The sequence below is a fragment of the Marmota monax genome, unplaced genomic scaffold, assembly GCF_021218885.2.
Source record: "Marmota monax isolate L192 unplaced genomic scaffold, Marmota_monax_Labrador192_F-V1.1 WCK01_AAM20220418_F8-fsc00014, whole genome shotgun sequence".
Classification (NCBI taxonomy): domain Eukaryota; kingdom Metazoa; phylum Chordata; class Mammalia; order Rodentia; family Sciuridae; genus Marmota; species Marmota monax.
Window position 1 is genome coordinate 29,387,074 of NW_026695222.1, and position 25,355 is coordinate 29,412,428.

The 25,355-nt window shown below is 44.5% G+C and overlaps 1 protein-coding gene across 3 annotated transcripts in view; it reads right to left on the reverse strand.

The window, feature by feature from the left end:
• Tshz2 (teashirt zinc finger homeobox 2) overlaps positions 1–25,355 on the reverse strand; it is a 435,121-nt gene that overhangs the window by 181,052 nt on the left and 228,714 nt on the right. The window contains exon 2 of one of the 3 annotated variants that reach the window (XM_046433126.2): positions 8,511–11,462. In XM_046433126.2, the coding sequence (XP_046289082.1) occupies positions 8,511–11,462 (2,952 nt within the window). Of the gene's footprint in view, positions 1–6,815; positions 11,463–25,355 lie in introns of those variants that run through there. The other 2 variants (XM_058575540.1, XM_046433125.2) reach the window with 2 other exon arrangements.

Genomic DNA, 25,355 nt, shown 5'->3' on the forward strand with positions numbered 1-25,355 from the left:
AGGTTTGCTTGTCTCCCCAAGGGCGCCTGGGGTGTACCTGTCCTGATGGCTGCCACATCCCCATTGCCTGAAAAGCACGCACACATGGGAAGTGCTCAGCCCACAGTGTGTGGGTGAATGTGGGGTAGCCTCTGTATGAAAATCGGCAAGCTGTGGTGAATCACTGGAGAGCTCCCTTCACTGAACAGGATCTTATGCCATGGTCCTGTGGTCACCAGCAAGAACATGGGGTCACGTGTAGGAGTGTATGTGGGCTAAAGTTGGTGCAACCTCAGAGGCAGGGGGATGTACCTGCTTGCTCTTTCTGAGCTCCGAGCTTTCGGGCCAGGGTTTTAGGCATGCAGGAACATGGTAAATAGCTACAACTGGGGCATTGCTACATGTTAAGATTTGTTAAGACTTTACGCATATGCTTGGAAACACTGACTGCTCAAAACACACCAAAGCCAGGGTCTGCGTGGTTGTGTGAGGAGCCTGGAGCTCAGACCTGTGATGTGGTCTAGAGTTGCAGCTAGGCCACCTGCTGCTGTGGGTCTTGGGCACCTGAAGCACCTTCTCTGAACCTCAGTTTTCTCACTTCTAAAATGGGAATGATATCTACCTTGCAGATTTGTTGGGAGGATTCAGAGTAAATTTTAGACCCAAATGCGCTGGGAAACACTGGCATTGACTGAAGATCATCAGGATTAACACACGTAGCCCCACCAGCTGAGTGACTTGGGTTGTGCCCGTCCTGATGGTGGCCACATCCCCATTGCCTGAACAGCATGCACACACAGGAAGTGCTCGGCAAGGGAGGGAAGTATCCATAAAAGGAGAAAGATGTCCACCCTCCGAGGAGGAACCAGGTCATGTCAGGACAGCAGCACGGCCACAGTGTCTCTGAACTTTCCTGGTCTTTGTCCTATATCCCCCAAGTTATCCCTTCCCTATTTCTGGCAAGCCTATGTGACTGGTCATCTACCTACCAAGAGCTCAGCTGCTCTCCTACTCTATGTAGAAGCTACCAGATTAAATCACAAGAGGGAGGTGTCACTTCCTCTAGAGTCAGGGACAGGGGCACTGAACATAAGAATCAAGGTCCTAGCACCAGTTGGGGGGTTACCTGAAGGAAGAGGGCGACAAAGAACACCAGGAAACAGGCTGGTTTCAATGTTTGGCTTGCCATCTGATTCAGAGGCTGCAAGTTGGTAGCTTAGAGTTAAGTCTGGTCTCAGACCCACTTTGGTTAGCTTGAAGACGGTTCAAAAGAGCAACAACTAAACCAAAACCAAAACCAAACCAAAACATACCAGGAAAACTCTCTCCATCTAAATACTGGGAGCTTTCCCACAGAGATTGGGATTTCCCAGGTGTCTGGGTAACTGTGGAGCTACCCAGGGGCTCCCTGCTCTAATGCGTCACAGCCCCTGCCCTGCCTGCTGGAGTCCCCATTACTTCTCAGTCCTTGGAATGCTAGTATTTGTGACCCCTAATATTTAGGCACCTGCACCCATTGCTGTTGCTGATAAATCTGCAGGCTTGATCCTGAACTCTAGTCTTAAAGTGCATTTGTTTGTGTATGACTGTGAGGAGCGGGAGGCTGAACGATGATCCCGTATCAAACAAAAGTTGCTAATGATACCTGGGAGAGCCAGCTCCTGGTCATCAGGTGCAACAACTAGAAGAATCTGAGCTGGGAAATAGCTATTTTTGTTTGGTTTCCCAGTTAAAAGGTATAGAATCAGCACAAAGGAAACACTCTGTGCCTATGTACATCACGTGCCTCCTGCAAACAGACAAAGAAATACAAGAAGAGTCCAGGAAAAATAAGAACAAACCCAAACCCCACTTCCCACATGACGCAGGTGTCCTGGGCTTTGGGAGGCAAAGGTTCCCAACAGCCTCACAGAGTGCTCAAAACCCCAAACGTGACAGGCTCCGGGGCTGCTGGCCTCCCTCTGCCCTGCCAGATGAGCCTCATGCAACATTGACACTGGATTTAATAGGAGAACATGACACACGCTGATTTTCAACAAACTCCCGATCTTCCAGAGGAGAAGCAGCTGCACCCAATCCTCTTCTATTTTGGTCCCCTTAACACATCCTCTTATCTCCGTGGCCTACATATCATTTAACAAACTGCCCTGCGATTCTTGCAGGGCGTGGCGTCCTGACTGATTTAAAATCCCCGCATTGCTAAAACTGCATTGTTCTTCATCAAGTTGAGTCATTTTTATGTGAAGTGTCAAGCTCCCTAACAAATAACTCCTGCCAGACAAATCAAGTTCCTCGTCGGAGAGCCGCAGCTAAATAGTTTATAGCTTTAATCTGCTCACCGAGGTGTGCAGTCTATGACAGTAATTATAAATGCAAGGAGAAATTATAGCTGAATGCTTTAACTGCATTAGGAGCCGTTTGATGAACACTCATGAGCGCTCGCTCATTTCCAACAATAGAGGGCAAGTTAGTGTCAATGCATTAGAGAGATTTCAGTTCTGCATGGCTTTTTCTCCCATTTACCACGGAATGTCACTTGTCTCCTATAAAGTAGAAAAAAAGCATCGTGGAAAGCTTTAAACTTGATAGTTAAAAAAAATAGACAAAGAGAGAAATGCAGGGGAAAACTGATTATCATTATGACTCCTATTTTTCTGTTCTGTTTGGCGGCAGGTTCGGTTTCAAATTAGCTCACTGAAGGTAACTGCTTGTTTACTTACTAGGGGCCTTGGAAAAATTCCTCCCCAAGCCATTTTCCGAGAAGCCTTTTTTTTTTTTTTTAGAGAAAGACTTCTTTAAACCAAGGGCAAGTTCAAAATCAGCGTGGGGGAGTGGCCGCGGCCGTCCTGTATCCCTCCGCTAGACCCCGTCCTCCATCCGCACCTACCTAAGCTAATGACACAATTTAGCTCTTTATTTTCTCCTCCTCGCTTTCGCAGAAAGACGTTTTTAATTTAGCTGAAGAATTACACAAATGTATTTTAAAGACATAAATCCATATAAAAAATATGAGCTAATTAAAACATTGCACTCCCTGTCGCTCATGGATTTTCAATTTAGCGAAAGAAAAAAGAATTGCATCTGGTTAAATGAAAAGATGATACTGATGGCAGACGGGAGTAAATGAAAAATAATGTTACTCTATATTAAAGCACCAAATTATACACGTCAGGCGCGAGCATTCGGAAGTCCAAATGAGGGGAAAGCGCGGTGGGAACGAGCCGCGTTGACGTGAGCAGAGTGAAGCCAGATGCTCAGATACCATGCAAACATCAGGGAAGACCCTGCGTTTCTTTCTTGCTGCTTTGAGAAATGCTGCCAGCCTCTCCGACTTGACCCTCTCTTCCTGATTCTCATTTTGTTTCCCCAAAATGAATTTCTAAGAGAGCCAGAATGCCCTATATATTTTCAGGGAGATTTGGGTCGCGTCTTGGTTAGACATTACCGTGGTGAATGCGTAATGACCTGACCGAACAAGGGAATTAAAATAAAAAGAACAGGGGTTCTCTGCTTCACCCTGCGGGCCAGCCCCAGGGTCCTGGGTTGCAATACAGTCAGTGCCACATAACTGACTTTTGGACTCCATACGCCACGGTGGTTCCACGAGACTGTATCGCCTAATGACGTCATTGCTGTCTTAGCTTGTTCACTGTGCGATGTCACACGTGGTGAAATCGCATAAAGATGCATTTCTCGGAACGTCTCTGTCATTAAGTGAGGCATGGCTGCCTCAGACTCACATCTGGAGCCTCAGCTCGGTCCAGATTCTCCAACTCTTGTCCACCTTCTCCAGCCTTATTCTCTGAGTGCTGGGGGTTCATCTGGCCTGGGTAGCACCTGGAACCCTCAGAGGAGGAGGAACCCAAGAGGCAGGAGAAAGTTGATGAGCATTGGCAAGGCATGGGCTCTAATCGTACCTCTGTGCTTACTGTGTCAAAGTTCCTGCACAAATTGTGAAACTCTTTGAGCTTCAGGTTACCTCTCTGCAAAACTAGGGTGCTATGCATAGTGATGCCTGGCTTCCAGCAAGAGGCCAATGCACGGTACTTTTGCTATCATGTTCTCTTAGTCAGACAGCAGCTTGAAGCATTCAAGGGGGTACCTCCTTAGGTGTTAATTGGTTCAGCCTGAGAAGGCTTCAAATTCTGCACACTTCAGGTAAGGCTTTGGAACACGGTAAGGCCTGTGGAGACCCCATGTAGATTTTTTTTTTAATGTGTGAAACTACTATGTAACAGACTCTTTGGAAAATAAGTACATGCATCTATTAGATTCTCCCAGCCTTCCTAGGACAGGGGTGTTATGCCCACATCTTATAGATGCTGAACTGGGCAAGGCTTGAATTGGATGAGTTGAAGTCAGGTTGGGTGGCCTTCCTAGTCAGCATGCTTCCCAAAGGATGCTCTGAAACCACCACTTTCATGCCGGCTTCCCTGGGATGGGCAGAGGTCCCTCCTGTGTGCCCTCTCAGCTCCTGCCCTTGAGCTGTCTGTCTGCCAGGACGAGGTGGTCTCTCACCCTGGTAGTTAGTTTACTTTGTGGAAGATAGCCTTCTAGGTCGGAATGAGTGAGGCTCAGATACTGTGGGACTTTGAGAAATGTGTACAGAATCTATCTGCTCCCCTTTCTTTCTCCATATGTGTTTGAATCAACCTCTACTCTATAGGGTTGCTTGTGAGAATCATGTGAAATAATGTTTCGTAAATGTTTGCCGCAAGCCCTGGCACAGTTTGCTATTAGGATGGCAAGATTGCTGGTTCACTATTATGTTTTTATTGCTAAATAGAATCTGGTGCATAGTAAAGTACAATGGCTACTTGTTGAGGGATGAAGGGAGGGAGTGGAGGAAGGAAGGAAGGAAAGAAGGAAGTGGGAGGGAGAAAGGAAAGGAAAAAAGGAAGGAAGGAGGGAGGGAGGGATGGAGGGAGTGAAGAGTGCTTATTTAATGAATATAGACACGGTTGATCTCTCTTACAGATGTTAATTAGTCCAGCCTGTTCGGCTCTTGCTAGGCTGCCATAATCTAAGCGTTTGTAAGGGTTGCCAGATTTAGCAAATAAAAATACAGGATGCTCAGTTAAAATTGAGTCTCAGATAAACAATAAATGATTTTTTTCATGTTTTATTGGTGCATTATAATTATACATAATAGTGGAATTAGTTGTTACATATTTGTACACGCACACAATATAACAATATAATTTGGTCAATTTCATTCCTCAGTACCTCCCCTTCTAATGGATGCTTTTTGAAATATAAGTATGGACCATGCATTATTTGAGACTTCCTTATACTAAAAATACATTTGTCATTTATCTGGAATGAAGATTTAACTGGATGTCCCTCCTGTATTTTATCTGGCAACCTTATGTGCTTTTGGCCCTGAACATGTATTTCCATCAAGCTGTCTGTAATAGAGGTGGCAGCTTATTGGACTAGAATACATTTCTGCCAACCATTTCCAGGTTAGGTGTGCTGTTAAACTTGTATGCTGTACTACATGGTAACGACTATAATTTCAAATCCTTATGCATTTTAGTCTCAATGATTTACTCTCTGTTTAATTTCTATTCTTTGAGAGCATGTGGCTTTTAAAGATGTATACAAATACATATTGAAGTAGTTGTAGATTACTTATGTCCTCAAATAGGGATGCACATTTAATATTTTCTAATGAATTTTTAATGAACATTTGAATTTAATATTTGGCAGAACATTCTGCAGGATTTAAGATATGTCCAAGAAAGGAAAGAAAAATTCAGGTCAAAATTTATATCTTTCAGAAAACAAAGATATGTTAATGCTCCCAAATTTCCCCAAACATCTCTACATGCTTCTAAAACATCACGTCACTGTCAACCATTTGTGCTCTCACTCAAACCGACTTGAGATTAGAGATCCAGATAGCAGGGCTATCATTTTGTGACCATTTAAAAACATAATATGCATAATTCTAAGCTGTGGGCAAGGTGTGGCATAGAGGTCATTCTAAAAGAGGACCCTGAGGGTCGAGGCATTCTTCCCCAGGTGAGCAAAGCCCAGAGACCCCACCTCCACACAGCTTGGGAATCGTTCAGGCAGAGTGGGATGTTTTTCCTATTGACACAAACACACCCAGTACCAGCGCTGTCTTTCTACACACATGGCACCACAAACAGACTCGCACCGCTTTAAATGAGTCCCAAAGAGTCCAACCTGTTCCTCTGCAATCCTCTCGGATTCATATCACAATGGTGGTTACTTAAGGATGGAGCTTTGGATTGGAATGATTATACTTTAACATGGTGCTTTGAAGGTCCACATTAGAGACGTTTATTCTGTACGAATGCCTAGAGAGATGAAAGTAGCTATCTTATCTACGTATTTAACAGATTTGCAAGTACCTTTTGTGTATGTTTTCCCAAATTATTGGTTTACTCTTACTTCTCTAGAGCAGATATTGTACTTTTCAGATTTTGACTGAGGATGGATGAGAGCTTTCTTTTTCTCCCTTCTCCCTATTTACATACCGCAGTTTAAAAAATGATTACAAACCTAACAGGTGGAAAATTGGTCTTTATTATAGCACAAAATAAACATCACCTATTTGTCCTCTTGGTTTGGACCCACTGCAATTGGCTTTGAAATATCTTTCTTTTCTCTAGGTATTCTGTGTATGTCCACCTTTTTTTTAAAGGACCAGAAAAGCATAATAGCAAGTTACATAAAATGTAATATGTTATATAGCAAATAAATAGGATGTTGCAGAGCCCTGGGCCCACCTGTGGATTCAATAGATGCATTTAGGTTTTCATTCAATAGGATGAGCTGAAAAAATCATGCTGGAAACCAAAATGTGAATCTGCCAATAACATTTAATTATTATGATAAAAACATGCAAACAAAAAAGATGGTCTTCATATAAGCCCCAATCAGAAGCTCAGATCTTCTCACTGAGGGAAGAGTCCTGCATCAGATATGTTAGCCTTTCATATCATCTGGGCCATCCTCATGCTAGGAAAATCTTCCTACCTGCGTGGGGTGAGGCCAGAGCCATGCCATACAAATATGCCTCTCTTCCTGGAAATGATATAGTGTCCAAACCCTTGGAGCTTGATCTGAAAATCTCCTGTTTCCAAACAAATGCTCTGACAACAGGGGGTGGCCAGAACTCATATGTTATTATTATCTTTCCATACCTTATTGTGAATTAATTAAGAGCAAATTTGTAATCTAGCATGACCTAAACTGGACTGGTAGACATAGAAGTTTGAGTTCCTGTTGAGTCCTTATGTTGGATGTGGCCCCAGTGGAGGACTGTCTGATTATGTGTGAGGGTCCTTAGCATGTGGGGGTGTCGTGCTGAAGGGGATAGAAAAGGAAGTAGAGGTAATGCAAAAAAGGAGATGGCAGCAATTTGCTATGACCCAGCCTTGCTTATGCTTAACGCTTGAAAATGGCTGGTGCGACATATCAGCCAAGGCATTTGACCTTTGTCTCTGTCCTCTCTTCTGAGGTGACATAAGTAGTTTGAGTATCCAGTGACTACTCAAGGCATGAACTTGTATGATACTTGATGCAAATTACCTTAAGCTGTAGGACCCCGTGAGCATTGACCGGAAGTGGGCAGAGAGCCATTTATTTCTTTATGTAAAATAAAATCTCAAGGGCATACATTCCATCTTTCTCTGTTAAAGGTGGACTCTGATGATAGTTTACCCTCAAGAAAACCAAGAGATGAGAGAGGAAAATAGGCCTCCTCTCATTTCCTCTCAATTCTCTGCAGAGAAGAGTATTTTTCTACCATCTCCTTAAGGGCACATGCTCTTTCATAGGAAAATTAATGTAGGAAATAGACAAGGGAAGGAGGTGAAAGGTAGCAATTGCTAAAAGCAAGCTGCAAAAAGCATTATTACAAGTAACAATAATAAAGACAACTTTAAGCTATTCATGAGCTGATTAAGAAATCTCTGTGTAGTGACTGCCCCTAGCAGTCCCCCATCCTGATTGCTCATCTTTTGACCATTTTGTCAGTCATTAGCATTGCTCTGGAAAGGTGAGGTGGGGGGGCGTAGAATGGACCCGTGAAAAGTTAGCACTTATTCATTACAAGGAGGGAGAGCCTTGGTGGCCCCGGGGAGATTGGGCCTTGGGGATCATATATCATGAAGGCCTAGAAGCAACATAGGCGGATGTGGCCTCTCTAAGTCCTTTTTATCCTATCCCCCCACTCTAAACTGGAGGACTTGAGAGAAGGGTTAGGACTTATTTATCATGTTCTGGTCCTTCATAAAAATAATTCTACTGCAGCGAGCTACTGTCCTGCTTGGCCTCAGGAGACACGGGCTGCCTCTAAGCAGACCCATCTCCCTTAATCAGCTCCTCTCAAGGCTGAGGTTGCCACGGCCTGGGAGCAAACCCATACCTGCAGAGCTATTCTTCATCCACGTCTGTTACAAACTGTGAATGGTGTTCGGGTGACTTGCTGTGCGTTTTGCTTAGGTGGAGTTTTACTGCATGTTTGCTCACAAATGTCCGACAGCACAACTTACACTTGAATTTAGAGTCTGAATCCTCTTCGCCAGCTATTGTTTCCGGAGACCTCTGAGCCGACGACACCCGAGAGAGCTCCTGTTCCACCTTGCTTTGCTGGTCCGCGGCCATGCGGGTCATGTCCTTCATTTGGAAGCCCAGGTGAGACTCCAAGTGACTGATGTAGGTGGAAGGGGTTCTGAACTGGGAGGCACAGTCACTGCAATAGAAGATGGGGTGTCCTTTGTCCATGTTTTTCAGAAACTTCGTCCCGCCTGTTTTCCTAAGCTGGTACTTGACGTTTGCCAGCCAGTGGCTGATGGTGGTCATGGAGAGTCCCGTAAACTTTGAGATCTGCATGCGCTCTTGCGGGCCCAGGTCAGACAGCAGGTATTTGCCCTCTGATGTTTGGAAGAGGCTCGAGGCGAACTGTGCCTGCAAAATCAGGAGGTGCTGGGGGTTCCAGTTGGACTGCCGACCTTTTCTTTTATGCAAAGTTGAGACTTCATTGGACACGTCCTCGAAGCGCCTGACATCCATTTCCAGCTTCATAGGAGGGACCCTTGAGGAGGTGGCAGGCTTGGGGGTGGTGGCTTTGGGGAGGACTTTGACCATGTCGGCGATGTCAGACAGAGCGTGCTTCTGAGGTGGGGACGTACAGGATTGTGCTTGCGAGGACTCGGCCTTCTTGCTTTTGGACTTGGTCAGGTCGATGGGTTGGTCATTGTTCTCAAACAGGTAGCGCCTGGACACACTGGCCGGTCTGGAGGCGGCAGGGCTCAAAACCGGCTTGTCCACAACGCTGAGATTTGACTTGTGGAACAGAGAAATTGTGCTTGAGCTTGGGCTGGAGCAGGAAGGTGAGCGCAAGGGCTCGGTGGCCTTGCCCAGGTGATTGTTCAAGACGGACTGTAGTGCGCTGAGTGGGTTGATGCACGGCAGGGCCGGCGTGTGGTTGGCGAGGGCGCATCCGTTGCTAAGAGAAGACACGGGCTCCACGGGCTGCGGCTTCTCTTTCTCACAGCTCTCCTTCATCAGCTTGTCCTCCTCCTTCAGGGGACACGGCTCCGCCTTTCTGGATTCCAAAGGCGGTTCACTTTTGGGGAAGGGCTCCTTCTCACTGTGGCTGAAGGACGATGCCTCTTCCTGGGGACTTTCCTTCCCACTCTCCTTCACGACTTCGTCTTTGTCTTCCGACTCCTTTTTGACTTGAGTGTACGGGGCCAGGTTTGGGGGCACAGACACCAGTGGCATGACTTTCCATTTTGGAGCGATGGGCCTCAACTTGTTGGCGAGATTAGGTCGGATCTGCAGTACCTGGGATCCCACGGGCAAAGGCGGTTTGGCACCCTCTGGCAGTTGGTAGGCCGCGTGGATGCTGGGGTACGCGCTCCAGCTGGGGGCGCCATTCTGGGCTTTGTGGATCGCTGTGGTTACAGTATTTTCCAGAGACTTCAGGATGTCCCCTCCGCCCTTGGCGCCGTCTTCCAAATCCTCCTCCCTCAGGTACTGGTACTTCATGGTGGGGTCCAAAGGCTTTTGGAGAGGGTCTTCATAGTCCTCACTTTTCACGACCTTTTCACCCTTGTTGGCTTCCTCTGGCTTGTCTTTTTTGCTCTCTTTCTTTAACTCCGTGGTCGAGGCTGTACAGTCGGATGCTGAGTTGCTCGATGGCTTGGGAGCCAGAGAGTCACTGTTTGGGGTCTCTGACAAGGACTGCATTTTCTCCACCGCGAGTGGGTCCAACACCAGCTGCTTCCCTTTCTTGGAGGCAGAGCTGGTGACCTTGAGGAAGTGGCCTGTGACCATCATGTGGGTGGTGAGCTGCTGCAAGGTGTCGTGGGAGCTCCCACACTCCATGCACTTGAGGATCTGGGACTTGCAGGCCTCGAACTGCCAGGTGTAGCTGGCGCCATTTTGGTAGCCATAGCGGTTGTTGGAGGACAGCTGCAAGCTGGCGGCGGTCTTCTGAGAAGGAAACGAATCTGCAAATGATCCGGTGGTGGAATCGGGGGAACAAGGCCGATTGACATCGAACACACGCTTCTTGGCCGGAGTGACCATTTTTGATGAAATGGTTGGCACTGGCTCCTTCAAAGGCACTTTTTGGTAATGTTTTGTCTTTATCATATGGACACTCAAATCTTGGAGGGAATCGAAGGAGTCACCACAGAACATGCATTTCAGAACCTTTTGAGCATCCTCCTTATCCATATCCTGAAAAGCCCGTTTCCGGGGCTTCGAATAGCTCGTGGGTCTAAGCTTGTCCTTTTTGCGGTTGTCATCTTGATAGTGGCCCGTCTCATTCATGTGCACAGTCAACTCAACCAGGGTGTCGTAGGCAGCACTGCACTGCCGGCAGCGGAACCTGCTGGCCCCGGTGAACACAGTCCCGCACATCTTGCTGCTCTGCCGGTACAGCTGCACGGAGCTGAACAGGCTGGGCTTCGAGACCGACCTGGAAGGCAAGTTTTGCTGCAGGCTTTTGGACAGAGCATCTTGGTGCCAATCAAAATCACTCTTGTTGCTGCCATTGCGGGTGTCACAACTGCGCCTCTCGCTGTTGGAGAGCTTGAAGCCGAGGCCCAGGCCAGACCAGTAGGAGTCCGACAGGATGTTGGCGTACACGGCGGTCATTTTATCCATGCAATTGTGTGCCTCGCTTGGAAGCTTGGGGTGAGCGTTCGCTTTCTTGTCCGGGGCATCTCGGCCGCACACGCTCTTGATGTCTGACACCTGGTCGCTGGCATCACTCAGCAGAGACTCGTTCTCTGCGTCCTGATTGGACAAATGACTTCCAGGAGAGTTCTGGCAGCTGAAGTAGCCTTTCTGCTCTGGGCCCGTTTCTAGCTCCTCGTCTGTCCCCGTGTCATTGCTTCCCTGAAGCTGAGCTACTGAACCGCTGTCCTCCTCCTCCTCCTCTTCCTCTTTAATCTCCTCCTCTTCCTTTAGCTGTTCCTCCTGGGCGTAGCCTGCAAGAGAAGGAGAAGAGATGAAATGACACATTCCATTCCCATGTCCCCACTTAGGCGGAGCGCTTGCCATGCTGAACTGGGCAGCAATTTCATTCACACCTTTATGAACTGCCAGGGATGGAAACAGGAAAAGCCAAATGGTGTCTTTTATGCCATGGACTGCCTTAAAAAAAAGTGTCAAGACTTATCATTCTCTCCAAGTGCTTAGAATCCCAAGTTAATGATTCTGTGTTAAGGAATATCATTCTAATATTCCTATAATGGGACAGTTTCATTAACGTGCATGACTTTCAGGAAATCTGGATTGAAATGCAAATCCTATTAAAGTCATAACCGAGAAGGATGTTGGCTTGTGAGAAAACTAAGACTTGACCTTGGTGTTTCAGTGGTAAAGTTACCCAAACACTTAGATATATTGGCAAACACTCATCTGAATGTACCATTTTTAAGTGCTCCGAACTAATTTGAATGCACAGCCAATATATTTTTGATAGCCAGTGCCTTTTTGTTGTAACATTTTTATTTGCAGAGAGGTGCGCGACAGGAAGGGAGATTATGGAGTATGCAAATAAAATCTTCCATTGATAGCTGAAAAATTATGTAAGCTCAGCAAATATAATGATTTTTAAATAATGGCAAATAGTGCTAGAATGGGAGGTTTGGGGACTATCCTATTATTCTCAAACAGTCTTATGAAGACCTTTCCAGGCAAGGCTAAAATGCTATCTCGATCTTATTCCTGTAATTTCAAATGCACCGTGATTTGTGGGTACCCGTCATGAGATGCCAATTATACAGTTGATTTGTAGATGCAGAATGCTATTGGGGATGCATGCTTTCCCTTCTCGGAAAGGATTTAGGGCCAGTAATTGCAGAGGGAAAATGAAGACATGGGGGTGGTGCAAAGGGAATTAATGGCAAGTATCCATCAATGGAGATGGAGAACATGACTATTTATGCCCATGGGTTCATTTTCTTCACCTGGCTTTTCAGAGCCACGTGGATAAAATGCAACCAAAGATATACCCAAGAAAAGGAGATTCAGCCTTGGATTTGCAAGGTTTGCATGATCTTAATGCAATATCTTCCATATGAGTTTCTATCTCTCTCTTGGTGGCAGGTGGCTACTCGGAAAAACACCCTAGAAGCAGGTGCTGTTATTTACATCCACCAAGGATCAAGCTTAGAAGAGAGATAGTCCTGCATTGAAGGTCTGTCCTGGGAAAAGGCAGACAGAGTTCAAAGAGAAGGGGGTTTGTGAGGACTAAGGCAGCTGGAGTCAGGAACTCCAAAGGCTAAGGCAATGACGAAGAGCAAGAATATTTAAAAGCACAATGGTTTTGAGATGTTAATAACTAATTTTTAAAAAAATCACAATAAGCTACCAGAATATGTAGAACTTAGAAGACATTATTAGTAACCCAGAACCATAAAAAAAGGTCAGCTATGTTAATAGTTGTGAGCAGTAAATTCACCATGAACAGACAAGCTCAGCTGGAACCAGGGGCCACCTCCACCAGTCAGCCCAGCCTTCAACATCCCCAGAAGGGCAACCCTTGAGGGGAGCAGGTCATCTATGAAGACCTTAGCCCACAGCCACTAACTTCTTAACAAGAGGCGTGGAAGAAAAGAAAGTCAAACTTCTGTTTAACTGGCTAAACGAGATTTTGACTGTTAGTTGACAAAAAAATTTTATCAATATCTTTATCAAGTGCACACTGAAATAGTATAAAATCATTTACTAAACAGCAAGGAATATTTTCTATATATAGTAAATATTCCTAAAGAATCGAATTTGTATAACCTTAGCCATATACAGTCAGTTCAAAAGAGGAAGTAACTTGGAAATGTATGTTTTAAAGATCTCATGATTCTGGGACCTAACTTTCAGGAGCCCCACCAATAAAGTCTCCTTTATTCTGTCCTCCATCCCTGTGCCCTTCTATTTATTGCTTTCTGCTGAAGATGAAGAATTTTAACTGAGCACTTACTGTCTCCTGGGAACCAAGCTAATCACTGCAAGTACATTTTTTCATTTTACCTAACAGCTACATGAAACAAGTACTATTATTATTTTCATTCCACAGATAGGGGAAACTGAAACTTAAGGAATTCACACAAAGTCACACAGCCAAGGTTGCAGGGTCCCGACATGAACCCAAATCTGTTGCATGAGAGAATCTACAGTCTTGCCCAGGGGGCCTGGACTCTTTGTATCACCAACCTAATGAAAATAAATAAATAAAAAAAAAAAAAGATCACCACCTCAGGAGGGAGAACTGTGGGAATGCTGGATACAGGAGCCCATGATTTTTAAAAAAAATTTTTTAGTTGTCAATGGGCCTTTATTTTTACTTATTTATATGTGATGCTAAGAATCAAACCCAGTGCCTCACACATGCTAGGCAAGTGCTCTACCACTGAGCTGCAATTCCAGCCCAGGAGCCCATGATTTTAAGGTTGTGGTATCATAACACAAGACGTGAGCATTCACTGCACGAGTTAAGGAGTTGTGTTCATTATTTTATTGCTATCGATGTGGGGTTGCTTCTTCAGCAAGCCCACAAGTGGATTTTTTCATTATATTGGTATTGCTGGTCTCTAGTTGCATAAATTGATTTAAAGAAACAACACGTACTAGGTCTAGTCAAACAACCATTAATAAGTGGTCTCTACTTGCAAGGAAATTGCAGTGTAAAGCCAGCAAATTACTGAGTCAGGCCATCTTTGTTGTTCTCTCCACATCTCTCTCCTCTGGAATAATCTGTATGTTTACAAAAATAGTTACACCATTAGGTTCCAGGAGAGCATCTATGTTACAAAAATTAATAATAAGTAGTCACTAACCCAAGTAAGATGCTTCAAAAGTCAGACAAATTTCATCAATCAAAATAGGGTCACTTTTGAAAAGGCAAAGGGTGATCTTACTCCCGACAGACACTGAGTAGAAGGCACTAGGTAGCGCGGTTCCAGGCTGAGATATATGATCCCTTGCTTAGGGGCGGTGCGAGCACAGCAACAGACATGTACACACACATACACACAGTGTGTTCACAACAACGCACATGTATACACATGCACACGTGCAGTGTGATTACAACACATATGTACATGCACAGAGCAAGTGAAGACTCTGGAGAGGGAAGGAGGGCTTTCTGTCGCACAGTTGGTTAAGGGTGTTTCTGGGTTTTATTAATCTAGTATTTTCTGTGCCTTACTCTGTGCCTGATGCTTATTAGGAAGCTGAGAATTAAATCAGGTTTCGTGTTGTGTGTGTTGATGAGACATTGGTGTGCACGCGCGCGCGCACACACACACACACACACACTCTCACACAAAATCTGCTCAGCCAATACAGTCATTTTCAAACAGGGAGAAAAGAAGTGCGCTCTCTCTCTCTCTCTCTCTCTGCTGACATTTGGAAGCTGCGCCTTCCGGACCAGCTCAACCTCACAATCTACTTTGTCCTTCTAAATGGATTCCCCAGAAGAAAAGTCGCAGACAGCACACGCCTCCCCCACAATACAGATAAAATTTTCTGCTTAATTAGGCATTGACATGTTTACTATAACCTTTACAGAAGAGTAACTCGTGCTGAGAGACCCTTTTTGTCTGTTTTTCTCTGCAGAACAGACTAAATCTCGTGCACCCGATAAGGTAACGCGTTGAAAAGCCTCATAAAAAAAGTGCCAAAGCATCTGTCAAAGTGAGTGCATTTTAACAATGGCTGAGGGTTCCAAGGAGTTTCTAAAAACACATTTTAATATTGTACATTTAAAACTGTTCACTTGACTTAAGTGATTTTGTTTGCCACCGGCAGTTGAGGCGAGAGAGGGAAAGCAGCCAGCATACGGGGAATCTGGTGGATAATGAGTGTCTGTCTCTCTTCTCTATCGATGATTTGTTTAATAGGATTGCATCATGTGTGACTCTTGGTATAACTGGATGAGTGGCAGGTTTATTCTTATTTAACAAAAGAAAAAACGATCACAATTATGCCAAGGTACAGGAAGAACCTTTTTGCTGAATTGGGTTGAAGGTCAAACTTCACGGTGACAAACATCCCCCATTCCAACCCAACCTCCATCCTTTACCACGTTGACTCTGGCCACATGCATTCCCTTCCCAGGACAGCTCATTCATGAGCAACCTGTCAGTTCCGTCTCAGTGACAGGCTCATGAGACCATTTCTCTTCTACTGCATGGCCACTGCTCAGATGGGGCTGCCCTCCTGTCCGCTGGGGTGACACAACAGTCTTTCTACACTTTGCCGTCAGAACCTTCTATTCAGAAAGGGTCAGGCCACGAGTTTCCTCTGATGCAACTTTGGCGGTGTCTTTCTGTTGCACTTGCAATGAAGTTCAGATCCTCTGCATGGACCACAGGAGCCCCGGGTTTGGTCGCCTGGTCCTGCTGCCCTCCTGCACACCCGCACCCTACTCTCCATGTCTAAGACACAATAGTCTCTTTCTTTTCTCTCAAACCTGCCAACCCTTTTCTTGACTGTGATTCACTGACATTGCAAATGTGTCTACCCAGAAAGTTCTTCCTCTGTACTGCACGTCTCAGGGCTTTCCCTGGCCCATTTCCTCTCTCGGTGACTTTCTAGCATATCACCCTGACGACGAATCCCTGCAGTACTTGCCAGTGGTCCTATTTGTTTGTCTATTGATTGGTTGTGTTCTCCCACTGAATGTGAAATTAAAATATCTATCCTTCCAAAGGAAGAGCTTGATCCTCCCCAGCACCCACATCGCCGACTGGCATAGACCGTCGCATCCTGTCTACAAATGATTTCAATGCTTGAATGAATAGATCAGACAACGGAAGAGGATGATTCCAGCTGCAAACTCTGGTCCTTAGCAGTGCGACTGGCACCTCAGTTGAGTGAAGGACCCCCCCCCCCCCGACCAACAGAGATCATGTGTGAATTACAATCATCCTATCAACTTGATTCCATAACAAAACAAGAACACACACATAAAATCATCTTTTCAGACTAACCAAAACACTGACTTGTGTCCCACTCTCTGGGTAACAAGATTTGGATTTATCCATCTAAATACGAAGATAGTAAATAAGCACCAATATTGCAAGATATCAGAAATTATGCTTTTAGGTGAACAGACTTTAATGAAAGAACAAGAGCCACACAGAAGGATCTGTGAAAATATGGACGAATTTTACCCATAATAAACAAAATCCATTAAGTGTTCTGTGATTCATAGTAAAGCAATCATTTCCAGAATTCTTTGTTTAACAAAAGAGAAATGCCACTTTCCAACTGCTGCAAATGTTTGACCCTAATAGATGTGGATAAAATTCAGAAATGACCCTGAAATTTAAAAAAAAAATCTTATGTTAAATGTTAAAAAAAGTAAAATTATTGTGTTTTTTTTAAAGAGACCACTTCTATTGTTTCCCAATCTTCTAGTCACAAAGATTTAAATGAAATTGTGAAAAATAATTTGCAGGTGGTCAGATGTTTGACATCAGATTGTTGCTGGTATACATTCTCATAGTTGTCTCGAAAATCCTCAACTGAGTATTCACAGTGAAATCGCTGACAGGTTTTTAAACGGCAGGAGAGGTGGAACTCTTAGAACCCAAGAACAATTTAAAACTCAAGAAGGCTGATTTTCAAAAATAAGCCAGAGAGCAACTAAGATCTCATTTAACTGCATATCCCATGCTGACAGGATCATTTTCGCCAATCTCCCACACTAAATGACAGTTTAAAACCACACGGAGATTCTGCAATGTGCAGATGGATGCAGATGAGGGGGTGGGAGGACTTCTCGCCATGGACCCAGTAGGTGTGCTAAGCCAAGATACAGAGCAAGGCCGCCTGTCATGGTCTCCAGTGTTTTGGCGACTGTGGTCTATAAGTCGTTAGTATGTATATTATTATTGGCACTAATTGGCACTCCTGTTGGCAGGATGAGCAGAGACAGAGGATTTAGTGTTCAAGGAAGCTGAGCTACTTTTCGAAGGTGGCCAGGCCCAGAGCAGGGGCCTCTGAGGGAGCCATCTGCTTTTTGTTTCAGGACAGTGGGAGGCCAGAGGGCTGCGGAGACCCCTGACCCCAGAGCTCTCATCTTCTTCATTTACAGAGAATCCAGGCACCGAAATCCAAGGCCCACTCTCTCTGAAGTCTGTGGAAGCTATGAAGTTCACGCACATTCCCAGTCAGGAAAATTTTCAACAGCGACCCCACATTCTTGGCCTATGGATTTTCGTTCCTGCCACATCATACAGAACTCATTAGTGTAAGTGTGGCTGACACACACTGGTGGAGAGAAGCACACTGGTCCCTCCTCTATCTGGATGTCAAGTAGAATCCTGGGTCTAAGGTGTGTTGGAAATAGAGTAGGTGCGGTAACGGAGGCGCATCCTGGGACCGTCGGTGCCCCATGGAAATAGATGACCATCACAAACCACGTCCCTTAAAAAAAGTCCCAAAGACTGTTTAGTTCATTGGAATGTTCCACATGTGTAATGAATGTGTACCGGGTGGGGCCTGCATGAAAAAAAATCCATTTTTCTTAATGTCCTGTCATTGGCACGTTCCTGGGTCATTGTCCCAGCTCTTTAGACTACATAGCTATTTTCTTTTTTTGAATTTGTAGATGGACAGAATGCCTTTATTTTATTTGTTTATTTTTATGTGGTGGGAAAGATCGAAGCCAGTGCCTCACATGTGCGAGGCAAGCGCTCTGCCACTGATCCCCAGCCCCAGGCCTATATGGCTATTTTCTAATTATGCTTTGTGACTTTCTCCACGTCCCACTAGGCAGCAACAGAGGACTGTGATAGTTCAAGTCAGGGTAGTGGACACTAGGTCAACTCTTTGTGGTCTGTCTGTTTATTCCTTGAATCAATAAATATTTATTCTGCAGCCACCATAGATAAGACAGTTTGAATTTCAAGGGGACTTCTGCCCCTGTGGTGCTCCAAAGGCCAAGGAGCAGAGAGAGATGAGCTACAGACAGAAGCTGGACCTGAGGTTGGGAGACAGAAGTCATGAAAAGGTCGCATGTTCCTATAGGAAGTCAGGTGAAGGCAATGGACAAAGTAGACCAGGTGGAAGAAAAGCAACCCTCCCCAATGAAGATCTGTAGTGGTGGACACTCAACTAAAGAAAGAGAGAACTGCAGAAGCTGTGGGTGCCTAAACAGTGCTACAGTCTGGAAGAATACAGCCTCTGCCCGAGAAGCTGTCAGGGTCTAAGGTTGCCAGATGTTTTGTGTGGTTCAACTATAGGATGAAACAGGCTTGTCTGGGGCCTGTCCTTTGCAACCTCTAAGCTGGGGGCCAAGACAACTCAAGAGCAGAAGATCTCATATGCTTTCGTGATTCGCTCACACTAGTTCTTTGGCCTCAGTTTCCTCATCTGGTACATGGTACTGACCATCCCAGCCTGCCTACCTCATCAGTTGTTCCCCCCACCTCAGGATAAAGGAGGAAGTGGAAGACAAATGCACTATAAATTCTCACTACCCAGAATGTGGACCAGCAGCATCAGCATCATCTGGGAGCCTGTTAGAAATGCAGAATCTCAGGCTGCCCCAAGCCTCCAGAATAGGAATCACTGAACAAAATCCTCAGGGCATTCATATGCTCAAGGAGGTTTGAGAAGCCTGATGTTCATTATAAAACTTTTAATTAGTAGAAAGATGTCTAGCAATATGCTTCTCTGTGCCTATGTTCCTAGGGAACATAGGGCACACCAGCTCCATGAGCAGACTTAAGTAACTACCTGTTATTTAGACAACTGATCCCTGATTATATTACACAAGGAACATAGAGCCAGAAAGAGATAAATCACTGATTCAGGGATCAGTAATACATAGGTGAGATGGTCCAGGACGTTGGTGTCATGACCCGAACTAAGGTCTGTCACTTACTACTTACCCTGATCATGGGGGAACTGAAACTCTCAATGGCCCCGCATGCTCATCAACAAACTGGGAGCCATACCAGTATCTATTCTGGATTGTTAGCAGTACCCACTACCAAAAGTATGGAAAACCCAGGCTGTAGCACTATCTCCCAACTTCTCAGCACTGTTGCAGGCACTTTACAAACACCGTGCGCCCTGGTCTTCAACCTTAGCCTACAGGCGGCTGAAATCAGTTTGCTTCGGCATTCTTTGTTATCCGTAAATCTTATTCCAAGCCAACAGCTTTTAGATGGTATTTGCATTAGATACGAACCAGCTTTGTAAGTGTCATGCATAAGAAAAGAGCTTCCTCCAGTTTGGGGTTTGTTCTTTAATATAAAATCATTTGTACAAGGAGCCAGTGGTATATGTGCCGGGAAGTTCCGTAGAAGTGATGTGCATTCATCGAATAGCAAGTTATTAGGTCATTACCCATAATGATCATGTCTGTAATCCTCAAGAAATAGCGCAAGCCACCATCTGAGAGAGAAAGGTCTTTGTGAGAGGCCTCGGGCTTTGCATTGAGAGAAATGACTAATGCTCAAAGCTCAAGGTCTCCAGGAAAAATATCTCACATTCAGCCACGTAGAATTTCAGTCCAGCATGTATTATTATTGTGACGTGTCTTGGTGACAATTTAAAAAAGCAGAGTGGGAAAATATTCATGGAGAAGGGTGAGAAGGAGGCCACTTCATAAGCTTTCTGGTGGCTCCAGTTTAGAGATCATTATCCTTGTATTATCCTCACACCAAGAGAGCCATAAATCAGGAACAGAGGAGAGAAAAGTGAAAAAAAACAGGAACAAAGAAACTACACAGAAGGACTGAGATCTTGCTATCAAATTAAGATTATTCGACTTTGACTTTTCAGGCTGTAGCAACCATTTCCAGCAAAATACGTGCACTTATTTTCTGTAATTTTTCCTACACAGGATATAGAAACACATACACAAACATAGTTCTTTCCAAGATGAAAAAGTTTTTATTTTTATTATTATTACCATTATTATTATTGCCAAGAAAAGGGACAGTGAATCATTATCCAGAATGACCTTCAGAAAGTATATGAAACTGAAGCGCCATTTGTATTTTTTCAGATGTATATTCCAGTTCTACTTGAAATAACATCGTTAGCAGCCGTCCCACAGAGCTGGGAGGTGATCTTATTTCCTTCTTGCCTGGCTCGAAGTCAAACATCTTTTCTTTCTTTTGGCAAACGCCGCTTCTTTCTCTGAAATATTTCATGCAGATAATGGATAATGACCACTTCTCATTGCCTTTTCTAGAAAACGTCTAACTGCATTAGCCAAGAATGGACAAATTTTAACCTGCTTCTTTTGCAAAGTTCATGGCTGTGACCACTTCCCATTAAGAAAGAAAGAAAAAAGCCCACCGTTCCCTCTGAGAAGCTAAACTGGCAACGTCAGAAAGTGGACTGGTTCTTGCTTTTCAGGTGAAAAGTCTTTGCCGTCTCCAAAATCAGAAATCAGAGGCGTAAAACCTCTCAGGTCCTAGGCCAAGTCCTCAGGCAGAGTATCTTTCAATTCCACCATGAACAGCTTTTTTTTTACCCTTTTTCATTGGGATTTTTCATCAACATGATCATTGTGACTGGCTCTCTGTACAGGCCACCAAGAGAATGCCTTTCTGTTCCTCCCACTTAAAAATGGAGGTGCACTTCCAACATGGCTCCCTCTCACCAAAGCCAAGGACCTGGGAGGAACATCTGGGTCAAGATTTCATGCTAAGCATTTTTCCTCTCCCCAGCACTCCAGGCAAGGAGCCACCCGGCATAAACTGGAGCACCTTCAGTGACGGGGAACTCCCAGTTCTGGGCTGCCTATTTCTTACATTCTACTGTCATGTATAACTAATTAGAACAAATTTAAAAACATTCTAAAAAAATCCAAAAAATTCAGTAGCTAACTTTCTAGGAGAGCGAATCTGTAAGAGTCCGTGGTGTCATTTCTTGTTTGATTCCCACAATGGCACTGTTTATTCACTTCCCTCCATACAGAGGCTGAAATTGGATTGCAGAGATTGCTAATAATGTCCCCAGAGTCACACAGCGGAATTGGAACCTGAATTTGGGTCTATTTAGCTCTAAAGTCTGTGCGGGGCTCTTCCCTCTCCCTCATTCTCCAGGCCTAGTTCATTAACTGGGTTGTCTCTTCTGTTTCCATAATAAATCTAAACTCTGTGCCCTGGTATCCATCTCCACACCACCAGTTCCTTCTCTTCTTTGAGGGGTGCTGATGTCTCCTGCAGTCCATCTGCCTGCGTGACAGTGACAGGGAATTGTTTAGTTCATCTGTGTCACTTCCTCAGTGACCTCCTGAGCTCTCGGGTTCTGCACTCTCTGGGCCATTCCTACCATGGCTGGTCCTACCTCCCTAGTGGCTCTATCTCCATCATGTCCTTTTTCTTAGGAGTCAAATGCCAAAATTCTTCTGCCTGTTCCCTAAAATTACCAAAGTCTCTCCTCCTTCCAGGTCTTTGTAGTTCTCCAACATAGAAAATCTGCTCCTCCCTTTCCCTGTCTAGGCCTCTTTCATCCTGACAGTCTCTTTACCCACAGGGTCACCTGATTTCCCCCCCAACTCCCTAATGGTCAATGTGATTTTCCATTTCAGTCATCTATTTTTTTCTTTTTTCTTTCTTTCTTTCTTTCTTTCTTTCTTTCTTTCTTTCTTTCTTTCTTTCTTTCTCTTTCTTTCTCTCTCTCTCTCTCTTTCTTTCTTCATCTTTATCTCAATTTGTAATCATTGTACTCTCCTGTTTACTAGCTTGTCTTCACAACGAGGCTGTCAGCTCTACGGTCAAATATATATGGTTCATCGTTGTATCCCACTGCCATCCACAGCACACCTTGCTCAAAGATTGGTTAAACATAAGAATAAGTGAATGATAAAACAGATAAATGAATAATTATTTTAGTGAAGTGTGATTTTCTATCTCACAAACTTATATTTTACTTATTGGTCTCAATTCCTCAACAGCGGAAACCGTCTCTTCTAACAGGACCTCCCTTTGGTGCGCAGAGGCCTCCACACAAGGTGTTCAGCTGAAAGTGTGCCGGTCCCTCTGGGAGAAAGAGAAAATCAGGGACAGGCACCACCGTGTGAATCCAGGGATCTAGAAGCCAACCCCTGTAGATATGTGCAGATGTATTCTCTTAGCTCACTCTGTACTCCAGAGTGAGTCCATTGGGTCACCATCTGGCAGCTGATGTCTAGGAAGCATGTGGTCCCAGGAGCCAGCTGAGTCCCCATCATACTTTAACCCAAGGCTTTTCCACCTGGAGTGATTTTGCCCCAGGGTACGTGTGGCAATGTCTGGGGACATTTTGGGTTGTTAGAAATAGAGAAAGGGATACTGTTGGCATCTCGTGGGTAGAGGCCAGGGGTATTGAGAAACTCCCTCCGATTCACAGAACAGTCCCCATCAAAGAATCATTTAGCCCTATCAGTCAGGAGTTCCAGATCTCTGCAACATCAAGGTCAGCTAAAGCTTTGGGAATGATGAGGGAGAGTGTGATTCATCCCCTCTCTGGTTGTCAGGGAAGCAGGGGGCTGCATGGGGTGGGGGGCTGTCTGTTATTCCAGGAGGACTAGAGGAGAAGGCATGTGCCCACCCTTGCGGGTGCTATCACATGTAACTGCAGGGCACGTGGTCTACAGCTCAACTCCCTGGGGTCAGATCCCTCCTTTGTCATGTCCCACACGATCACCTTGAGCAGAGTAACAACCTCTGGGGACCTCAGTCTCTCCTATAAATTGGAGATAATAAGAATACCTGCCTCAAAGATTGCAGTGAGAAATAAATGAGATCGCTGCAGAGAGAGCACCGAATGTTGGCGATGATAAACTCTCAGAACACGTCCTCTCGTTATTGCATGAACAAAACCCTAGTCCTGAAGAGCAACGTTAATGGGGTGATTGTCTCAGGATTTTTAGTATTTATTCTTTCAAGTCTTGACTGAAAAATCCAATAGGCTCCTACATTATTCTCAATCAATTCCTTTTGGATTCATTTAAATACCCTTATCAGTTGAAGTTTTTTTTTTTTTTTTTTTTTATGAGACAAGAAACAAACCAACAAACAGGTTAATCATGAAAGGGAGTCACATTTCTAAGCAACTCCAGTGACTGCCAAATAAATCCTGACCTATTTCAGTTCTTAACTAACTAGGTTAGCTTTTAAATGAGGCGACTGATATAAAATAGCAAGTCGGATCTGGGGCCAAACCTGCCCTGGATGGTGGATGAAGCTGTTCTTGGAAATGGCCCAAAGTCTGGGAGATGCTGAGGGCTTCCATCTCTTTGAATCGATAGTTCGAATAATCAAATGGAAAGTTCTTCAAGGTTTACTAACCTTTGATTTTAGGTTAGGCTGAGTTTAAGAATGGTTTTCTTAAGGCTTGCTTTCATTTCTCTGTTCCAACCCACAAAGGAGATGGGCAAATAATAGGCACCTTTGTCACTGTGTCAGCATTCACCTGGGTAGTTCCAAACTGGCTCTTCTCCCAGGAGCCTCCAGGGGAGGTCTCCACTGTCCAGTGACCTGACAGTCTCCAGTGGTGGATACCTGCAGAGGGCTTGGAATTCATCCACCCTCTTGTCCTCGATATTCCTTCTGGTCTTTTATCTTATCTTGCTATGTCCTAACATTTTGCATGATACTGGTTCCTCGGTATACATATTCTTGACACATGATAATTGCATAAATAATAAATAATTTTAGGGTACAACACACAATTTCTGTATGTGTATGTTTTGTGCAATGGTCAAATCAGGGTAATTAGCATCTCCATCACTTTGAACATTTGTCATTTCTTGATGGTGAGAACATTAGAATATCTTCTCTTCTAGCTAATTTGAAATCCAGAATGCCTTTTCGTGAACTGTACTCATCATGCCATGCAATAGAACACCAGACTCTGGTCCTCTTATTTAACTGCTGCCTGTGCCCACTGACCAACCCATCTTCTTCCTCTGCCCCATCCACCCCTTCTTCTGGCGACAACTAGTCTATTCTCAACATCTGTGTGATCTGCTTTTTAGATTCCACATGAGTGAGATCCTGCAATATCTGTCCTTCTACCCTGCCTTACACTTTTTTAAGGTGTAAGATCAAATTTGGTCTGACGTAAGAAGAACATCACCAGGTCCCCTCTGTATAAATCTCTCTCACAGATACATTGGGAAGAGACAACAGGACATATTCAGGTCTCTGGGCATTTAATATAATGACTCTAGAGCATCTGGATCATTTCCCCACACAGTGGAGATAACCTGTGTGTATGTGTGTGTCAAGTGTGTACTTAAATATATGGTAATTTATTTAAAGATTCTAGAAGTGAAACAAAAACATGAGGATTTTCTCTTTTCTTTTTGTTCCTTCCCCTTATTTTATTTTTAATTTTTTTTTTTTAGTACTTGCATGTGACATCCACCTGGCCAATCAAACTCTTGCTCCCTGGAATTTGAATTCTGACTCTGTGACTCAAAGATGGGAAATGGTTGCATGGACCCACTTGACAATGGCCTAGGAAGAGGCCATCTTTCATTCTGCTCTTTTTAGCCTCACACAAACTAATGCTAGTAAAAGCGTCCAGTTTTTGGAAGCCAAAATCTTCCCTCCAAAGCCAGCATCCCCTCCATCCTGGTGCATGATTCTCCGGGAGCCTGGCTCTCTGGATGGGTCTGCCTGGAACATGCTTCTCGGAGACACATCATCCCCCAACGACTTCCAAGCACCGGTCCATGCTAGCAGCGCTCATGTTCTATTGTGCCAATAATCTGCATATTTAAGCGTCCCCACATGCTCGTTGAGAGGATGGATGGGGCTGGTACAGTCTATTGGGTCAAAAATCTGCTTTAAATAGTCTATATACACAGTCGGTTGAGTAAATAACAGCATTTTCAAAAAGCCCCTAAATATATAATA